At 37.4% G+C, this 22201-nt stretch overlaps 1 protein-coding gene across 1 annotated transcript in view; it reads right to left on the bottom strand.

The window, feature by feature from the left end:
* Positions 1 to 22201, bottom strand: part of PRKD3 (protein kinase D3) — a 37107-nt gene that overhangs the window by 1416 nt on the left and 13490 nt on the right. The window contains exons 4-16 of the mRNA XM_010220613.2: positions 21791 to 21948; positions 20186 to 20375; positions 16600 to 16677; positions 14828 to 15011; positions 13177 to 13297; positions 11124 to 11201; positions 9231 to 9507; positions 5995 to 6047; positions 5529 to 5601; positions 2548 to 2654; positions 1831 to 1992; positions 1275 to 1373; positions 200 to 467 (exon numbers count right to left, since the gene is read on the bottom strand). Coding sequence (XP_010218915.2) covers positions 200 to 467; positions 1275 to 1373; positions 1831 to 1992; positions 2548 to 2654; positions 5529 to 5601; positions 5995 to 6047; positions 9231 to 9507; positions 11124 to 11201; positions 13177 to 13297; positions 14828 to 15011; positions 16600 to 16677; positions 20186 to 20375; positions 21791 to 21948 — 1848 coding nt within the window. The remainder of the gene's footprint in view (positions 1 to 199; positions 468 to 1274; positions 1374 to 1830; positions 1993 to 2547; positions 2655 to 5528; positions 5602 to 5994; positions 6048 to 9230; positions 9508 to 11123; positions 11202 to 13176; positions 13298 to 14827; positions 15012 to 16599; positions 16678 to 20185; positions 20376 to 21790; positions 21949 to 22201) is intronic.

The raw sequence follows: 22201 nt of genomic DNA, 5'->3' as shown, positions 1-22201 counted from the left end.
TTTTCCATTGGGATTTTTGGAAGAATGAACTAAGTCTACTTTTTATCAGGACAGAAAATTGCAAGTATAAGGACTGGGATAAACACAGTTTTTATACCAACTTTTCTTACTGAATCTCTTGACTCCCAATCCCACTGAAAATGATCCAAAATACCAGAAACAAACAAACAAACAAACAACAACAACAAAAGTTATTTACCTTCAGTAGAGATTTCCTTCCAGGGATTTGGCGGGTACATAAATGCTGCATTTTGAATCTGATCATTTATATCCTCATCTTCGTTGAACGGGAATGTACCACTGAGGCTCACATAGACAATGACTCCTACCGACCACATGTCTAGGGAGCGGTTGTAGCCTTTACTTCTGAGCACTTCAGGGGCAAGATAAGCAGGGGTCCCCACCACCGAGCGCCTGAAAGATTTTTCACCAATGATACGTGCAAAGCCAAAATCACAGAGCTTCACCTGTAACAGAAGCATATTTCAAACTCAGAAATCTCTGGTTCATCTCCCAAGTACACGGCTGCCCGAGACCAGGGTGCTGCTAGGTACTGTTTCTGCCGCTAGTTACCTCTCCTGTGCACGCAAACTACAATTTAAGGCCTGAAGTGACTGGCTTATGAGGCTGTGAATGAACCACGCTCGAGGAGATCTGAACTGGCCTTCCTTCACACAGCCACAACTGAGCAGGCAAAAATAAACCCTGCTCGAGATCCAGAATCCATAGTGAATCCAAGTGAACAAGGTGCATGAATTCCAGCCAGCTCACATGCCTCTTAACTGTATTTAATCATTCATCCAGGGAAATCTTATGCAGAAATCACAGGCTGATTTTTTGCCAGAGCTTCTGCCCAGAGTTAGCTGGGTTTAAGAGACCCAGAATCCTCCAAAGAGAAGTATCAACACCTGTTGCCTGCACTGATGCTCAAATCTTCCTGGTTCTGTGAAAGTTTCTTATCTTGAAGGCAGTATAGACAAGGTCTTGCACAGATAGAAGGTCCACATCAAGCCCATCACTAAACCCAAGTTAACAAACCCTCCTCCCAGGGTATTCAAGAAAGCAGTGCACCAAGGGCATCCAGGTGGCTTTCCTGAATCCAATCCATGTAACATTAACCTCGTGGGACCTAGAGTATTTCCTTGAAATAGTCTGCAATTACTTGAGGTAGTAAGTCAGTTAACCAAGTTGAGTTGCAGTGGCTGTATTTCCTTAACAAAGAACAGTGAAAACAGATGAAAAGAAAGATTATTCTTTTTCTAATTTTTACTCACTTGAGGGAATGGCTCTGCTGATGCTAGTAGTACATTTTCTGGTTTTAAATCACAGTGCACAATATTCTTGAAATGTAAATTCCTCAAAGCAACAAGTATCTACAAAATAAAATGAACATTTCAAAAACCAGTCAGCTGACTAAAAATGTCTTAAATATCTAAAGCCACACACTCTAAGCAGTGCAATAACTTGTATCTGCCCAGCCTTTAAGGGTTAAAACAATTAAACAGCACAAGTAATACTCTTGCCACCATAACAAGATTCAGAACTGTCAGTTTTTATTTTCCTTTTTAACCTGAAGGTCACAAGCTGGGTCTTTCTGAACACTAAGCTTTCTGATGAGCACCTTTGGATGTCCATAATTTTGTATTTTAGAGAAGAAAGGCAAAATATACAGAATTCTTTCTCTATTTTTCAGCTTCCATCAGCTTGGTAGCACCTGTGCTGTCTCTCTAAATAACTGTACAGGAAGCCCCTTCTCTCAACTCCTCTCCCAAATAATGATGGGAGACAAGTCTAGCCTATCCTCTGAAGAAAGAGGGACCAAGCACCAACCTGCGTGACCATGAACTTCGTTATACGCTCTGGCAGCCGACTTTTCTCACTGGAAAGAATCATTTCCAGCATATCACCATGCAGCTTCTCCATCACAACAAAGACCCGCTCCGGGGTTTCAAACATACATTCCAGGTTTACAATTCCAGGGTGATGCAAATTCTAAAATAAATTAGTACAAGTACATCAGTAAAGTTGAAGCATGAAGTTATATTGTGAATTATGCAGGTATTTTGAATTACAAATTGAAAAGCATTTAAGGGGAGAGTTAGAGATGAAAAACAAAATACCTGAGGCAAAAAGCTATTGAAATATGTCAGCTATCAGCATTAAGACTAATTTGTTTGACACTAATTACACAAAGCAATTTTACAGTTAAAACACTCAGTAGCTTGACTATAGAACACAATAACAACATCCATAGATCTGTGGGCCAGGAGTGGTGATAAGACAACCAAAAATCACATTTTTGTGCTACCCAAGGGAGACATCACATAACCAAAGTACATGCGAATCTCCTACAGGGAGTGGATACTACCACCGATTTATCTACTCCATCAAATATTCAGAAATCCCTACACTTGTGAGATTCCCTCTTACAGAATTCAGAAGTCACACAGATCTAGAAATCAATTCAGAGCATTTACACACATTAAAAATAATCTTATTAATGACTTATTTGAGAAACTGCTATGTGATCTAGAAATACTTCTATACCTGGAGAATAGCCACTTCATTACGAAGCTGACTTTCCTGTTTGGTTGGAAACCTCATCTTGTCGATGACTTTGATAGCCACATCCCTTCCAGTCTTCCTATGTTTTCCTAAAAAGAAAATTGATGTCAGATATCAAGAAGCAGAAGCAATTCATAGCTATAAATTATACCAGCAGAAATTCCTTTTAGAGGAAACAGGTATATTCTGTAGAAGTGTAGAATACATCAATATTTATATTTAAATTTACAACTGGTAAAGGAGTAACAAGAAGTGATCTGCCCGAACAGGAAGGCTGTAAGTAAGTTTAAATCGGCTACTACTCTGCTGTCAGGCAGCACACGGACCCTAGGCACATCAAGTGAAGTTTTCCCTCACACAAGTGACTTGCAAATTGGCAAGTGCTACTGAAACCTACACAATCCTGTCTCCAATATTAAAAAAAAAAAATCAGGACAAATGTGAAGAAAATCTACAAAGTCCTCTCCAGTTGTTTCAGCAAATGCTTTCATGGGCTCCGTGTGCACAGGAGGTAATATCTGATACTCTGTGAATGCAGGGTAGCTCCGTGCCACGAAGAGGAAAAGATTAACTCCCAGACGGCAGACTATTGCTATCAGAAAGTTCTAAAAGACTATGCTAAGGTAAAAGTGCTAATAAAGCCAAACACTTCTTGCTGCAACTTGCAACAGCTGATTGAGAAACATTTTGCAATACAAGGATATTTCAAGGTCTAAATGACTAGCTGTAACTACTTACAGATGTTCTCCGTAACTGCTGTTTTCTTTCACATTCAAATCAGCAAGATGAATGGAATCACATACTGAAAGACCTTCACAATCTACAATTAAAACTAATCTAAGAAAAACAAGTCTGTAGCAAAAATACAGTAAGTATCTGTTCAAAGACAGGCTTGGAAGCTACTGCAGGAAGAGGGATCACACACAGAGCTACAACACAGGCGATTCTAGCCTCCCATCTAGGCAGAACTACAGAGACTGGAGTTTCCTGCACTGGCTCCCAACCCAGCTCGGCCTCACCTGCTGCTCTGCGCTCGGCGCCGGCGGCCAGGGGCTCGGGCAGGACACGGGAATTGCTCCCAAAGGCTGCTCCATGGAGCAGCTAACGGACCTGCCTTAAAGAACGTCAGGAATAAAGGGCCAAAACCAGATTTATCTCCGCTGCAGAAAACGTGCGATTTAGAGACAAGGTTCAAGTTCTGAAAGGGTGTAACAAGGCTGCCAAATAGACTTAAAGACCGAAGAGCAAAAAATAGTTAGAAGAAAATTACATTAATCCTAATAAAGGGATTCAACTACACCGTGGACTGTTACATGAAGCAGCATAAAACTCTAAGTCTGGGAAGACAAACTGATCTAGGGAGTTTTGTCATTCTGTATCTCTTAAAAATAAATCAGCAATTTTTAGGAATAATATTGGAAATCATTGCTATTAAGGCTAGCATGATTTTAAAACTCCCAAATTCTGGGAAAGCAATTCTGATTTAAAAATTTCAAAAAATTCTATCAAAATGTAGCAGAAATATCATTAGTTATGAACCAGATGCAAAATCCAGAAGACAAATACTAGATTTCAAGAGATGTAAAATACAAAACCAACAGAGTACTTACTACAGAAACTAGATTAGAGCTAAAACTGAAAATGAATAAAGGATAAGAGAAATCCTATTCCTATGCAAAACATTACAATGGTACAATGGTTCATGGCAAGTTTACATCAGTAAGAAAGTGCCAAGAGTTTCTTTTTATCCCTCCACATTTTTCATTCCCTTCAAAACTAATCAAAAAATTTGAAAGGGAAAAAAAAACCTAAGGAGTGGGGGGAAACAGCTGTAACTGAAAGAAACAGAAACTGATTTTCAGCTTGTACAAGTTGGACTTTTGCCTAGAATTTTAGAATATAGGAGAAAAATAGGGCTCAGATCTTGTAATAATTAAAATGCTTTCTGTAAAGTACAGGGACACAGCAAAAGCACCCCCTTAATTTTATTTTAGTTCTCCGAAGAAAATGTTTTGTTGTTATTATTTCAGTAAGCTTAAAGAGCTGGGGAGAAGAGAGTATTATAAATTAGCAGATCCAGTCTCCCAAACACCAGCAACAGTTAAGTAATGTGTGGGGACAAGCAAAAGAATCTGATGGATTTATTTTTTTCCTCTTCTCTTTCAGCTTTGGATGTGGAAGGGAAGACAACCTCTCAAGAGTAATGTAAACCAGACCATCCAAATTTTCTGAAGTAACAGACTATTTAACTGCACAATTAACACACAGAAGAAAACACACTGTTTTCTGACTAGAAAGGCAACATGACAGAAGTAGAAAGGCTCCCACACTTAGTTCATTAGTTACCATTTTTTTCTTCCTTTCCAGCTTTACAATCTTCTCTACACTTTGGATAGAATATGTGGGATGAAAAGGAGAGTGACCTAGTTCAGATATTACATTTATAGTTTTTATTTTGTTCATAACTTACAAAGAAGTTTTAATATAAGGTTTTATATAAAGAGATGATACAGTTACATCTAAAACCCCAAACTGACACCTCTTCAAAATTAAGTTTTTTCTTTTTATCTGCTGCAAGGAATTCCACAAAACAAACTCTTGTTTGTGTCAAAGCACAACCTAGAAAAAATGTATCTTCTTACTGCTTTCAGTTGCATTTCTTAGATATCAGTTAAAAAAGGTATAACTAATAGCCTATGTCATATCAAAATATGATATATTCTCTAAACTCTTTTTGATGTTAATGCATTATATCAAACATATAAAATGAATTGTAAGAAACAAGTAAATAAAAATGCATAGAAACTAAATCAGAATAATTCTAATAGTTTTTTTTTTTTTAAACAGGATAAACTTTACCTACACAGTCCAGATTCAGCTAAACAAATATGAAAAGTGTAATTTTATCAAGCAAACACACCCTCCACTTAACTACATACATTATGGAATCTACTATAATTTACCTCCATAGACAATGCCAAACTGACCAGAACCCAGAACTTCGTCAGCAAATATCTGGTACACGGAGCTGATATCCTAATGCATGTAAAAATAAAATAAAATAAAACATTTTTAAAAAATCAAGAATAATCAAAATGCTCATGAGCTTATTGGTTAGTACTTAGCTAGGCTGTATTAAAATCATATGTTAATCAAACCAGGTAAAGGATGTCATCATTACTCCAAATAGAGTGGGGAGGAGGAAAGTATTTTTCCTGAAGAGGTTCTGCTTAGCTGCACTGCATGCAAGAACATGCACTCGTATAAATCAAGAGCTGGCTGAGTGAGGAGATAATTCTAGTTCAATATATAACACAGAATTCTTTAGCTACAGTATATCCTGGTGTTGTTTTCTCCTTGAGATACTATAAATTACTTTGGAACACCCTGAGAAATAAACAATATTGCTACATGATATATATGACTCACCACATTCTCCTGGACTTGGCAGTTTGAAACAGAGATGCTGAGAGATAACTCCTCTGCAATAGAAAATATAACACAATAAGAGAACAATATGTGCAGCCTCTGATTGTAAAAAAGAAATAAACATGTTTACTGACTTATAACTTGGTCATGGTGAAAGAATTATCACTGATGTTCTGCAGAAACATCATACTCTTGAACTCAAGATTCACAGATTGATTACGTAAAGCTATCTGTTCTGAGGGGAGGATGCTGGAAATATATGTCCATTTTTAAATCTTATCCCCAATTACATAAACAGTAGGGCATTACAAGTGTGTACAGTGTAAAGAGCTGGAGATGAAAAGCAACAATAAGATAGTAGTTGTATCACAGTTCCTGGAACTACCAAGAATTTTTGGTAGTATCAGAAAAACATAGCTAAAAGGATTAGTAGATGATTTATATTTAAACATGGTTACTAACTTTCTGCGGCATCAGGATATATATAAATGATGCACAAAGATAAGTCAGGTCAGGCAAAGCAAGTAACAGAAGACCTGAAAATTTAACACGCATACACGACAATCTTAGTTTCATGAATAAACTATAGACTCATATCAATCTCCATAATTTAAAAGCATATTTAAAAGGTATAATCTGATACTCTGCAAGTGAAAGTATCAGATGCAGATAAAGAACTTTTCAGCAGGCAGATGTAGACATGCAGTTTTCATCACAGGAATAACATTACGATGCACAGAGAGAGATGCATCAAGTCAAAAACACCCCTTTTCTTTTGACTTCAAGAGAAAGGTCAAGCTTCTCAGATAAGTTGACACCAAGTTTGCTACGTCAACTCTTGGAAAACAGGGGAGAAATTTGCATACAGGTAAATACAGAATATACTACAGATTTATTAGCATTCTGGAAAGAGCCTTTATCACTTAAGACTGGACTTTTTACTCTGCAAATTGTCAGAAAATGAAGAAAATACCTGTATCTGATTTTTATCACTTGCACTTTAAGTCAAAAAAGTGACTTAAAGTCACAAATACATTTCTCAGAAATTAAGTTTCTCTGAACACTGCATATGAAATATAAATTGAAATTACAGCTATCCATGTATCTACTGATGATTGTTCTCTCTTCTAGACTAGCCAAGTTCACACTGCAGTAAGAGCATAGGACATAGATATGAAAAAAAAATAGGCAAATAAGCAAAAAAGCATACAAAATTACTAAGGACAACACATATGACAAACTGCAGCAAGACTGAAATAAATTAAGGAGGAAATGAAAACATCACAGTTTCTGGAACTGCTTAAAAGAACACACTGAAACCTTGCCCATGGATGTCTGGAGAGTAGAAAATACCTGTTGTCTTACTCTAGGTAGAGGCTGAGTTACTCCCTCCAAATAAGCTGATTTTTCATAGTTTCTGAAATATGTAAGAATAATGACTGAAAATGTCATGTATTTTTGTCATGTATTCATGTATCTAGAGAAATCAGTATACTTAATGCCAGAATTCATTAACATTCAATGTGTAAATCTATATCGGGTAATAACTCACCGATTTTTTCCTCTGCCTTTAATCTCTCCTGCAACCTCTCAGATCAGAAGCACCCTATGATGCATTTTGCTACCTCAAGTGCCAGATACAGGAGTCAAGAAGGATTTTTTTCCTCTGGGTCAGACTGGTAGAGCACGCTTTTTGATACTTCCTTGATAAAACATGGCATTAATTGACTCGCTAGTGCCTTTTGGCTATTTTCACCTGACAAATTCACTGCTGCTGCAAGTATTTCCTGTACTAGCAATGTCCTTCTTTCCTCCTCTTTTTATTCTAAGAATGAAGTATTTGAGACTTTGGATTATTTAAAGTAAAAGTCTTAAAGTTTCTTAAGAGTTTTGGAAACACATTTCATGGCTCACAGAGTGCAAGAATGAGGGGAAAAACAGACCCTTTGTTGGCATTTCAGCGTTTAAAAAGCAACTTGCCAATTAGTCTAAGAAATGGTGAAAACACCATTCAGACATTCATAGTAGTTTTTTATGATCCTGCAATCCTGATCACACTGCCTTTATCCCTTTATCTCTATTCCCTATCACTTCCAAGTTCTAAAATAAAAATGTGATTATTTATACCTGCACAATCATCTTTTTCTTTTCTTCTGCAAAAAGTAAACAATCTTTGCAAGTCTCTCAGGAACAGTATATATTACACGCTAAAAAGCGGAAAGAGCTTTAGTATATGTATAGGAATTAACATTGAAAGTGAAGTTCTGCAGATATGAAAGGCCAGTTTTGAGAGACCTTTTCACAAAGTTACATTTCACATACAACTCTCTTTCCTGTAATTAAACACAAATGCCACTACAGGCACATGTTTGTTTACTATTTCAGGCCCTGGTTGTATATGCAGTTGCTTATGATTAGCATCTATTTGTTCTTAACTGTTGCTGATGTTACCACTCATTAAGAGTAAGCAGATATCAGAGATAGGAACTAACCCTGCCAGCAGGCATATAGCTAAAAGAGGACGAAGGAGCAGCTGGAAGACAAAAGAAACTAGAGAACGGAAGCACAAGCCTCAGTACAGGATGCAAGTGAATGCTGTCGCGAGGAATCCAAGAGCTGCCCGAGGAGACCACAGCGTGTAGCTTATAATGAATTTGATCCTATGCTAGACAAAGAAAGGGAGGCCACCAAAGGAAGAAAAGGGTATTTTTTCCTAGTACTTGCAGCTCAGCAGTTCTTTCTCCCATTGGCAGCATTTACATCTCATCACTAGATCCCTTCCTTCTCCTTAGCTACAGAGATATCTCACACTTTTGAAGGCATGACAGTAGATAATACCAGAAGGCATCCAAAACTAGTTCTTTCAGGTTAGATATATTTTTAAAGTAGGTTAAAAAAATACTAAAAGCATGTTTTTTTTTTTTTGTTTTTTTTTTTTTTTTTACATCAAGTCACTATGTGCTCTTATACTTCTGTGATTAAGCTGTGTAATATGTATTCATATTGAAAAATCTGATTCTCAACTACTGCTCAATGCTACAACAGATGAAAAGGTTTCCCCATACACCCTCCACAAAGTTGAGGGCTGATTTCTAGAAAGTTTTGGAAAATTATGAACCTAATTCAGCAGTGAACAGATACATCTGCTTCATTCTATACAACCGTTTTGCTGAAATGGAATCTGTATTAACAATAGCTTCAGAATATGAATAATAGTGCCTCGTCTGCCTGCTTACTGTGATCTTTTCCTTGTCCTGCAGCAGTACAAACGCTAGCTTGAGGAGTGACTGGCATCAAAGCCTGGCGAATGGCTTTCTCCCAGCCCTGAGCTACGTCAAGTCCAACTCCGGTGGCAGCAAGAACAGGACTGTGATGGCTGCTGCCATTGTTTTCTCCAACAAAGTACACCATGGTGTCAGTGATGATCTCAAAACAGTATGGGTTGCTGCCCTGCACCATGTTTGAAAAATCTCGAGGCTGAGTCACCTGGAGAATTTCTGAAAGTGGAATCTCCTGAAGAAAAATATTAAAGATTAAAAAAAAAAAAATGAAAACATAGATAATACTTTAACATACTGATGTTCTGAACTTAAAATGTTTGTAAAGAAATCAAAAGCAAATATATCAGAAATTAAATATCAAGCTTCACAACTAATGACACACTGTACACAACCACTGACCTCCCCAACCCTCTGAACTCCTCCATATATTCCTCGAAAGACTTCCAGCCCCGCCACAGTTCTCTCTGTACATTTATTATTCTCTACGCATACTGTGTTTATACAAATGATGCATAAGCATAAGTTTACACAACTTAACTAAATATGACCATGATGGTGGCAGGGAGGGGAAGATGAAACATTATGAGGGATGTGATTAGGTGAGCTAGTTGACAAGCACCTCTTTACAGGTCTGCATCATTTTCAATAAAAATTCTCTTTCATGTAGATATTAACAATTCCTATTGACCTCTCTACCTTGTCACTGCAAGGTATAAGCAGTGTTAGAGAACAGATCTGAAGGCAGAAACGGTTTTAAGTTTATACTAGCTGGAGAAGGCCATTCCACGCGTGTGGAGGTAATACAAACGTACATCGCTTTCAAGAGGTGTGAACAAGCAGGTGAACACCAGGCTCGTATTAGGGGGGAAATAAGAGATAGTAGTTTATTAAGAAAGAGAGCACATACATGCAGATATAACCACTGAACAGCAGTCTAACAGCAAAGACAAATAACCTGAGACTTACGCAGTTAAAAACGAACACAAACAAAAAAGGAGTGGGCAAGTTGGCAGGACTAAAAGCAGTGGCAGGACAGAGTAAAAAGCAAGGAAGGTGTTTTACCAGCTTTGTTTTGAACACACAGGGCAATACAATTATCAGAGACGTCTGAGAAGAAAAGACTGCATTGATCAAGATAGGGATCAAAAGGATCTGGACAAGAGTTTAGCTGGGTGTACAGAGAAAAGGCTTGATTTTAGAGATGTTATAGAGGAGGAAGCTGCAAGATTTGAGCCCCCACCTGAAGGTGCAAGACAAGGAGAAAACCTGTTTATATATTTGAAGACATTTCCTGAATATTCCACTACTAACCATATTACATTATCAAAAGACATGCTGAATTTATTGCTAAGCTTCCCTTATATAATGTCAGGAACATAATACATTTTCACTAGAACTTGCTTAAGCTTTCAGTTGTACCGTTGGGAAGACTTTTTTTTTTTTTTTGGTGAACTTTAAAATAAAATGCATATCCATGCTAATTTTTAGTCACAGCTTACAGAAGGCAAAAATCCTAGCTTTTAAGTAGGCTGGCTACCTAGCCAGCAGACTTGTCTAGTAATCGGGAAGAAAGCTTAATATGCTAAGCAATTCAGAAGAACAATACACACAAAAAACAAGGAGGGACATACTCAAGGTGATTAAGAGGGGAGGCAGTTTCTGAGACTTAGTCTTGGTCCTTCATACTTATAAGCTTTGTCCAATAATTAACCTGTTCCAATTTTGATTTTAGAAAGGAAATATAAATAATACTTATCATACTCCTTTCAGGTCTATTTCAGGCACATTTCAGGTCTATTAAGCATTCTGTGTAAAACAAGTATAACGTAATTGTTGCTCATTAATTACCTTGTAATATTTTGTTCCAGATTCATTTTGAAACAGTGTGAGGCATTTGCTGTCCAGTCTCCAGTAATGTCTTTTTCTCTACAAAACATACAGCACAACAATATAAGGAATAAATCACTGCTAAGACCATTCTTTTTTCTGATTATTTAAATGAGAAATGCTTTAAACTACTAGGACCATCAAATAATGTTAACCTACATCGTATTTAGACTAGATACATTAAAATATTTGGGGAGTAGAGGGTTTTTTGTTTAGTTGGGTATATTTAAACCCCAAGATGAGCCTTAGGAAATTATTTCCACAAACCTGAAAGAAAAAAAAAAAGCAGCCTTATAGTAACTATAGTGACAACAGATGTTAATTCCTAGAAGTAACAGTCTACACAGGGTTTACTCAAGGTGTATGTGTTCACAAAAAAAATCAATTTATTTTCACTTACTAATAATTGTCAAACCCCTGCTTGCTTTCTCTTGCCCCCATACCAATGTCACAAGGGTTTAAGGACTAAGAAAGCTGAACAAGTCCTTAATTCTTTTGTCAAAATAAAAAGGTCTTAAGTGGCAGAAAAGAAAGATGGGTTATAAAATTCAAATGGACAAAATATCTTGGGGGTAGAGGGAGAAATCACAACATATAGCAAATATCCATTTTATGAAAGGCTGCATCAGTAAGTAGTATCTTCTCCATTAAAAAAATCCAGAAATTGCTGCACATAACTATCTTACATTTTAAGCACAAAACCATTCCTAAAATATGTAAGGCTTTTAGAAAGCTAGCGTGTCTGTATAGATCTAACTTATTTTGCTTGCCCTGTGCTCTTATAGTTCAATTTTTTTTCTGATGGAAAAATCAACGACCTTTATCTCTATCCTATAAAAGTTTAAAAATGCCCTTATTATACCACATGCAGAGCTTATTTCATTCTAGACATGGGAATGCCAAGATTATCTGCATAAGCTAGTCAAAGGAAACTTGCACATGGATGAATTGAACTAGATGGAATTCTAAACCCAAGCTAAGGGGAAACTAGGTCAAGGCATATGGGTGAACCTCTGCTTTGGACAAGATATTTATTAAATCATAAATCATGGAAGACTGTTGGTGAGGAGATGGCTAAGAAACAGGTTGGAAAGTACTTAGGGATTCAAACTGCTAATACATTATTAGAAAAAAGAAGTGTCTTGGAATGTAGAAAAATAAGAATACAGACAAAAAGGGAGAAAAAAATGACAATGAGAACAAAATACAAATAGTGAAACACTCTAATCCATCAGGAGGCATACAGATATTGCTGCAAAAATGAACCCTATGGAACTGATGTCAAGCCCAAGTTGTTTTAGAGACACAAAATAGCCCCCTATTGCTGACAGCAGAAGCATCATGGGAAATGGCTGATACTGTAATGCCCAATACAGAAGCTTCCTCGCATTAGGTTTCAGAGTTTGCTTGGCTGAAGATTCCTTGCTTTGGAACAGAATACTTTATTTGGGAAGCCTTTTAATAGATGTCATGTATGAAATATTCAGACTGATGGAAGAAAAAAAGAGAGGGAAAAAAAGATCACTGTTCTGTGAGAACATCCAAAAGAGTTCAAGAAAAAAACGTAATGACTGTATTGAAAGACTATGTTGAAAGCCAAGCACTAGGTCTGCCCTAAACACTGCTGGCACCATTCTTCTGTCTACCACCTTGCCACGTTTTTCCTATAATTAAAAGATAGTAAAAAGTGTCTTTTGGGCAGAAAGAAATATAAGCAAACAAATGATTTCAATGTTTATTTTGAGCCTCAAACATGCAGTTTGTTTGAGACAATTTAGAGATGATTCTCCTTTTTTTAAAAAAAAGTGAAAACCAAAAGTACTGTGGAGTTGTTGCATGAAGAATTTTAAAGAAACTACAATTTCTCTGTTGCAACAGATTATGCTTTATAAAGAATATCATGGTTAAGTACTTTCAAATGATACTGTAAAGTAAACTGACTCAATAAGAATCAAAACATGCCTGTTTATCTAAATAATTTAAGGTAGTATATGAAGAACACAAAGGCACTGACCAGATTGTCTCTGCTAGTATAATGGACCATCCATCCTTCCTTCACCATCGTACTGCTCTTCCTCTTTGTGTGTTTGATGGACTGCACAACCCTCATAAGTGGAATATTGCTTGTTGAAGGACTGGAAAAAAATAACGTTAACAATTTAAAATTCAACAGTACTGGGAACCTAGGCCCTAGAATAGCAACACTAATTCATGTAGCCTGTAATTTTCTGGAACAAGGATCTTTCTTCCCATACAAATGATTCCTTTGACAAAGGCAGCCAATTTGTACACGAATGGGTCATCATCAGTGGTTGCAATGAGCTTCTAAAGAGCTACAAGGTATGTGCACTATGACTAGCTCTCCTAATGCAAGCAATGCAGTGCTAACACTACAGCAACACGAGTAACAAAGAGCACCAGCAAGAAGGCACCAGCAGAAGTCATCACCTCTCAGAGCAGCTAACTGCACGCTTGGGTCTTAATGCAACATGAAGCTATGATTAACATCCGTATCGTTATTATTTTCTCTTGTCTATATTAGTCAATTCTGCTATTTCATAACACTGTTGTTACACTAAAGGTACTTAAGTGTGCTTTCCAATTATCAAAATTGAGAAAGGTATTTATGTGTTAACTCAAATTACACCTGCACTAGATAATTTATCAATGTTCAGTGATACCAATGGTCATGCAGACAAGACTTCACAATCCTTGACATCTTGATGCACTCCAATTGGCTGCTTACACTATAACTCCTAAATGGGCTGCTAACAGACCGGTTTGTAGCCTCATTAACTCACAAGCTGGAATCAAAAAACAAAATGTAAAGATGATTTTACATAAACTGTAATTATGCCATCGAATTTGCTGCCACAGGATGTTGTGCACACAAAGAACTGTAAGAGGTTCAGAAACTATCAGAAATTATGGAAAAATACTATCTAGAGATTGAACACAAAGAAGATAGTACTTCCAACTCAAGAAGTCCCTGAGCTACAGATCAATGAAAGCTGTGAAAGTAGCTCTATACACTCTATCTTTACACATCTGCTATTAGCCACCAAGCGAAAATGGCTTTGGTTTGACCTAGTATAGCTGCTCTTATGTTTTTAAGATTAACTTTAAGAAAATCAGGATGAAACTACTCATAATAATAATACAGAAAGTAGAGATCACACTTGATTAAAGAAACCACATAACAGTTATCTGATGCAAAACATTAAAAAAAAAAAACACACTCAAGTTAAATATACTGCTGCCCAAGGGGCTACCACGTGAATATCAAAGCATTTAAATCTAGAGTTATTTCTTTTATATCACCACATATATAATTGAAAGTAAATTAGGTCTATTTTACAAGTATCTTAATCACAGCACTATCAAGCTAAATCTTTAACTTTACTATGCTTTGATAATCATTTTTTATTTCTTTGATAACAGTCATAGCACTTTTTTTTTTTTTAACCATTAGAAGAGACTGTATTATTTCCTTTATATTTCAGATTTGCTTGGGACCGAAAAAGTTTAAAAAAAACCATACAAGTTAAACAAACAAATATAATAAGCAGAAAGATTGTGCTACCTAGGAATACTTTATTCTATGTTTGATTTCATAAGACTGAAGAAAGCATGTTCAGAGCTCAGAAAGCTGCACTGTAATTTACCTGATCGTTTTGACAGCTTCCTCATCTTTGTCTGCATCAAGGTCAGATGGGTCCATAAAAAAAATTTTGTCTTCTGGAGGGGAAGGCTCTTCAACATCATCCAGACTCCGGCTACCGTCACTGTTCATTTCACTGCTATCAACTTCCATTGGCATGTCCAGATCCTGGCCTGGGCTAGCAGGTTCTAGAAACAATACAGGAGTTGGACATTATTCCATGTGCCTACCCACCTACACACTCAAATGCAACACTTCTTCTCCAATTCATACTTATGCAAGTATGCATAAAAGTACAGTAAGAACACATAAAATCCACAACTTTTTGATTAATGATGCAGACTGAACTAATGATGTTATCCATTTGGACAGTGAAATACTTAAGTCTAAATCCACATCTCACAAAGTAACTCTCTTCCACAAATGAGCAGTACAAAGTGACCTTTTCACAGCTAGCAGCGACCCAAACCCCAAGGAAAACTATTTCTGTGCAAACTTTCCACCAACAGAAACCTAACTCTGCTCTCACTGCCCTTGTAGCCCATAGTAATAATAACGGCTACTATTATTATATAAAAAGTGGGGTCCAGAGGTACTGCAGGAGGGAGAAAAAAAAAAAAAAAAAAAAAAAGGAGCAGAACAGACCTCATTTGTACCTAGTACTATTGGTTCAAGTTCAAAGTTACCAAAAGCTGTACAACTTGCGCTGTAGAAAGTTAAAAATCAAAAAATACAAATAATTTTCACTTGCAGCTTTTGGGTTTTTGTTTGTTTGTTTTGTACTTCTTCCCACCCCTATGTCCACCAGAGAAAAAAAACAATCTTAAACAGCAGTTCCCAAATTATACGCGTTAGCACCTCAGTTCCGCAAGAACAGTGAAAAGCAGTTACAACAGCAACCACCAGCAGCAATAACTTTTTTTTTTTTTTTTCTTTTTTTTTTTTTTTTTGGTGTGTGTGTGTGTGACCACCCACCTCAAGATCCAGGAAAAAGCCTTACAATTGGAAAAGTCCGGCATGAGGGATGGGATATACTGTGTAACAAATGCAGAAACTAACAGGGCTGCTGCCCTGGCCTCTGATCCAGGCTGCACATTGTGGTGTGATCTGCTGAATGCCACCAGTTTTATTCCCAAAAAAAGCAAATATGTGTGAAAAGGATCAAGATTTTGGGCAAAACTGGTCTGAAATTTGAAAGAATGAAACCCGAAATTAACTTTTTAAAATCTTAATTAGACTTTGAGGATTGAAAGAAGCAAGTCGGGAACACTGTGTGAAAGAAAGAAACAAACAAAAAAAACCCTCCTACTTTTTAGAGACAGCTATGCTGTCTCTGGCCACTAAAAAGCATGGATATGAGAATGTGCTTGCCTTCAGACACTGCAATTTAAAAATATAATAATTCAAAAACATATATTTCATGGTGAACACAAAAATTGATAACAATGTGTTCATCATGAAATATATTTTTAAATTAAATATATTATTAAATATATTTAAATTTATTATATTAAAATAAAAATTGATAAGAAAAATTTCCCATGAGCAATCTCAAGAAAAGCATATTGTATTTGGAAAGACTGATTAAATAAATTGCAAGTGACTGCAATATGCAAGTTTTAGTCAATATCAGTGATTTCAGGTTAAAAAAATCAAAAAAAAAGGAGAATTAAAATAAAAGTCTTAAAATATTCAAAGATGAAGGAATCAAAGATAATGTATCCTGTTAAGCCTCCAGAGATTTGTCAGTATTTGAAAGCATGTTTTCCAGCTTACCTCCATTGAAAATCACCTCCCCAAGACAGTCTTTAGGCACTTTAGATGCACAACGTTTGTGACAATTGAATCTGCAATCTAAAACAAAAAATAAGAGCATAGTAACATAATTTGACTCATTATAAAGCAGACATTAACATCTACCATCCAGTACTACCATCACATGCTCCTGTTCAAATGTACCAATTGCTGTATAACTTAGGAAAGCATCAGCAATATCACTTCCAGAAGGAAATCTACAATCTTGTCTTGACTTCACATTCAGATTTCCGCTACTGCTATTTATTATGTCAGCACCTCCCTTCCCAGTACAAAACGCTTTATTTCTCTAGCTTTGTCTGTAATTACTTTTCCATTATGCTGTTATTTATCCCGCCCTCTGTTCCATTTTTTTTTAAACACCTCTATATGGTCTAAATATCTCATTTCTATCACTTTTCACCACCTGTTGGCTAAAGCTTGCAGTCATCAGAACCACTAGGAGCACAAATGGAACAAATATGCTCTACAGTAAATCCCAAAGTCCAGCTCCCTGATCCTTCAGTCTGGAGATTTGGCTAAAGAGCAGCTCCATTTCTGCCTGTCTACATTTCCTTAGACACAAAGCAGACAGAATAATACACAATGAGCTCCAACTTGACGTGGAGATGGAATTAACTTGGATATGCACCACACTTTTGCATTCAAGGCATCAGATGCAGCCTGCTCAGTAAGTCTAGTACACAGTGCTAGCATTACAGAGATTTCCTTTAATAGCAGGCACCATTGTATTTTTCAGCTCTATATGAACACCACAAATTCAATATTCTACTGTCCCTGCAACTGTGTTTGAACTGATAATTTAACCTCCTTTCTACTTTTAACCCTTCAAAGAGAGTTCATTGTGCTTTTAAGCCCAAATAAAAGATAAGTCACCATCTTCCCCCTTTTCAGCAACAGAGTAGCCAAGTACAGTTTAGTTTCCTAGTGCCTAAAAGTAAGCATCCTAAAAGAATGATAGTCTGTCCACAGTGTTGTTTTCCATCCAAATTACGGAATATGGTTATTTTGCTGCTTTGAAAGGCTGTGGAAGAAACAGAGATATTTCATATCCTGCCAAGGGCTGCTAAGATTTACTGTACACAGAACCACAGTACCAAGGGTATTCTGGCAAACTGAAAACACTCCCTTGGCCCAGAGCACTATCACAGTGCAAAATAACCCACACAGATCTGGTTCATGAATTGGAGCATCCCATAGAAAAGTTCCCATCAGCTAGTTTGCCTACAACCACTCAGGTTGGGAGGCTAAGAAAGTCTCTGCATGAGCACAGACTATTTTGTCTCTTTTGACTTCGGTGTTCAGGAATGTTCCTGGGCACATTTAATTTTTTATTATAAACATAGCTTTAGCATTCCAGAGATCAACTCAGAGTCCAAGCAGAAGCTTGGGTGAAGATTCTTACAAGATTCTTAAAATGCTGAGGAACACAGAGCAGACCCCAAGGTTTGGAAATATGTACAAGAAAGCTGGGGGGAAGCATGACGAACGCTCTCATACTGCTTTCTCCCATGCATAGACTGTTTGCTATCAGTTCCTGGTTTATTAAAAAACATACAGGTTCATGCTGCAAAAACAAAGGCCTGTTAATATACTTATGTTTGATCTGCTGTCTGTACAATTAATACTTCTCTAGGCTCCTATTCTATGCATCCACACGTACTGCCACTAACTTGCACAGGGAGACTCTCACTGAAGACAGTCTGGTTCCATCCTCTTTACACATCGGTTCCATCCTCTTTACACATTCCCTTCAGACACTCACACACATTTGATAAAATCCCCACTCAGTCCTTGCTTCTCCAGGCTGAAAGGCCACAGCTCTCTCAGCTTTTCCTCATAGTAGAGCTACTCCAGTCCCTTAAGCATCATAGCCTTGTCTTTCAAGCACTTCCTCAGCTGCATGCAATTGCTGGAGGCATCCCCTCCCAAGTCCTGTTTTGCTGCCTGTGTGGTCTATATAACTCCGCCTTTCTCCTGTCTTTCCTAGTTTAAAATCCCCCTTACCAGGTTGGACAGCCTGCTGGCAGAGACACGTGTGCCCTGTTTAGTGAAAGGGATCCCATCTCTCAGTCAGCTGTTGTTTTTCAAACAAGGACTATGGTAACAGAAATGAACATCCTGTTGCCAACATCCGCAGTGCAGTCATCATTGACTTGCAGTAACTGTCTACTCTTCCATCCTTCCCCCTCACAAACAGGATCAAGGAGAAAACAGTCAGGGTCCCCAGATTCATGCTCCCCATCTCCAGAGCTCTGAAATCCCATTTGGTACTTTCCAAGGTGCCTTTGCATCACTGGTACCCACATGGCAGAGCAGCAGGGGGTAAGTTGGGTGAGTAGACAAGCCTCGGAAGCCCTTCCATAACATCTGGGATTCAAGCACCCAGAAGGCAACAAACCTCTCTGGACAAGAGGTCAGGTCAGCGGGTGGATGCTTCTGTCCCTTACACAACCATCTCTTTCCGCTTCTTCCCTGTGTTCTTGCATTTTAAAGGATCTGTCAGGTCAGCTGCTTCACTGGAAACCATGCTGAATTCCTGCTCAGCATGGAGGGCACTGAACCTGCTCACCAACTCCAAGGTTTCAGAAGAAGGATGAGCCTTTCACTTCATATAAGAAGTGACCAGTTTTCAACTTTCATCTTCTATAGAGCTATGACCTACTGTTCCACGCAGCACAGAGCCCACCTGCACCTCCACTGCTGCGTTGAGACTCTGAAAGCTCTTAGAACAGTCTCTTAGAATATCCTGTCTATCCCTCACTCAGCTTCGCACCTGCCTGCTTCCTCCCTGGCAACATAACTCATCAACTCATCACTTAAGCTGGCCGCCCCCTTATCTGTCCACTGCAAGCACCCTCTAGCTCAGCACGGCCTCAGAACCTCCCCAAGCTACCAAGGTTCTCAGTAGTTCTAAGCAGAGGCCAGATAGGTCTGTGCAAACTGCTGTGCCTGTTCATTACCTGTTAGCTGTTCTATTAGCTACTCTGTCCAGTGACAGAGAGCCAAAAGATGATCATAGCACCACAGTTAAGTCCTGAGGACTACTGAAGAGCCCCAAGAACTGAAATCACACATCTTAACATATGCTAGATATAAAACATACACTTGAAGGCATCTAAACCGGTTCAGGAAAGGCATCAATCTTTAAATTCTTCTAAAAGATAATAATCAGTATTTCTTTATTAGAACGGTATAACAAAACTTGTAAATTCATTGGTAATGTAGTCTACAAGGCCTAATAATTATTTAGCAGAAGGAACACTTTACCACATTAACAACAGTTTATTTCCTTCTACAGTTATGGTGTTCCAAATCTACACGTGATTAGGCTTCGTTTTGCATAAACGAAAAAAAACACACAATGCCCGGTCTACTAAAATGAAAAAGATGATCTCTAATTATGTTAATATGCAATTCTTTTCAAAATTACACTGCTGTATTTGCAGTCTTATCAGTATTTGGGAATCAAAATACAAGCTTATATCAGTTTGAATTATCAGACCTTTACAGAAATTCATGACTGCAGCAGAAAACTAAATGTTACCTTTACACTGCATTCCTTGGCGGAAAAGGCCCTTGAGCAGCCGTTTGCAATACTGGCATATGGTAGGACGAGTGTAAGAATGGACAGCAAAGGTGTGTGGGACCTTCACCCTGCAAAGCACCATCTTATCCATCCAGATGGGACGGCCGCTCCAGGAAGGGATCCGTTTACTAGGTTCTGGGCAGCAGCGCTGAAATAAAGAAGGTATAAAGGACTTGCACCAAAACTGTTCCAATTTGGGGGGGAGGGGGGGGGAAGTTTTCATCTTTCGAGTTGTCTCAGAAAGACAAAGGAAAAAAAAATTGTAACCTGCAGGAAAATATCTATGATTATTTATTTCCAGGAACTAAAAATGCCAAAAAGACAACTGCTTTGGCAGCCTGGTGAAATGCAGAGACAGCACATACAGATCCAGGTATAGGAGGAAAATGGAAAATTAAAATGGTTTAATTTGAAACAAAACTTTTGGAAATTAAGACTAAAATGGTACTATCTTACTGCGCATTCAGCAGGATACCTTTACAGTTACTTGAATTATAAGAAATTATAAAAACAAATTGCACATCTGACCCAAAGCACTGCAAGACTGTTGAAGGTGGAGCTGCAAATCTGGTAAGACATTATTGAAAATTCATGGCAAGCACTGGAAGCAAGACCAAAAAAAAAAAAAAGAGTATTAGATAGGCACATAAAAATAAAAATAAGATAATGTATGACAGGAGAAATACTTAGTGTTGTACCTTTACTGAAGAAATCTTAGCAATGGTTACAAAGCATCAAAATGACTACCTTTCATGACTCAAGACTAGGCTTGTTAGCCTCTAGCTAAAAAATAAGATAATGTAACTTAGGAACATCAATGTAATTTATTATTTGAGTAGGAATATAAGAATTTATTGGACTATAAAACAGAAATTTAGACAGAAGTAGGAAAGATCTTCAATAACTGTTTTTACCCCATGGTAAAAGCAGCAATGAAACAAACTAGTAGCTATTTGCCTTTTGTTATGCTCAGTATAGTTTATCTAATAATCTCTTGCAGTATATCCAAAAATTCCTTGGCAATCATATAGCAGTCATTATAACAAAAGCTAGTATTGATGAAAAACTATTTTTCTACTGAAAGTCCTTCATCACCTACATCCTCTTTGACAGAACTTTTTTTTAGCTTTTCGAAAAGCCTAACAATATATCAAGAACATTCTCTCCTCTCAGCATAAAAGGGTACAATTTGTAGTGTTTCAGTCAAGTAGCTATTCTATACTGATACTGTAATTACAGAATAAATCTGACAAGGTATTTTATCATTCCCTAAACCAACCTTCTCAGAGTTCACATTATCTTGAGGGATATATTAATGTCAAAATTTTACACAGAAGTTAAAATTTACTTCTACCTTACTTTTATTTCTCATAGCAATAATAGTAATCAGTAAATGTCACAGTCTAAGACTCACCAGAGGTCTTAAAATGAACAAAACCCAATAACAGTAAGTAAGTTCAGTTCTCCATAGTCATTTTAAACCACTTACAACAATAGATAGTCCCCCCAGAAGTTAAAAGATTTAAATGCAGAAACACTTTTTCCCTCTTTCACACCACATACCTCTTCAGAGGCAGAGGTTGTATATTCAGCTTGCACTGGTCTTGGAGCTGAAAGCCCTGCTCCTGGTAAGGACACATTAGACAAACGCCTCTTTCTCACTCCACTACAGTTATTAGGGATCTTGAAGGCACATCTCTTATGGTAGTTTAATCCACAACCTGAAAGAAAAGATTTTCACACGTACATGGCAGCAGGGGGAGAGAGAACAACCACCCAAACACATGTAAGACAACAAACACAGGATTTAAATAATATTTGTATTTTGATAAAGCAGTTGAAAAGTTAACCCAGGAAAATGATAAAGATGGAAATTAAACTGTTCTGTTCTGTTTAAATTCCCCTGGCATTCTTAATGTGATTCATAGGAAAAACTGCTTGCACTACTTGCCCAAATTACTCGCTTTCAGTAAT

This window comes from Tinamus guttatus, unplaced genomic scaffold, assembly GCF_059628265.1.
Source record: "Tinamus guttatus ecotype Peru unplaced genomic scaffold, ASM5962826v1 Tinamus_guttatus_pri_ptg000208l, whole genome shotgun sequence".
NCBI classification, from domain to species: Eukaryota; Metazoa; Chordata; class Aves; order Tinamiformes; family Tinamidae; genus Tinamus; species Tinamus guttatus.
This window is presented reverse-complemented; position numbering and strand designations above follow the sequence as displayed.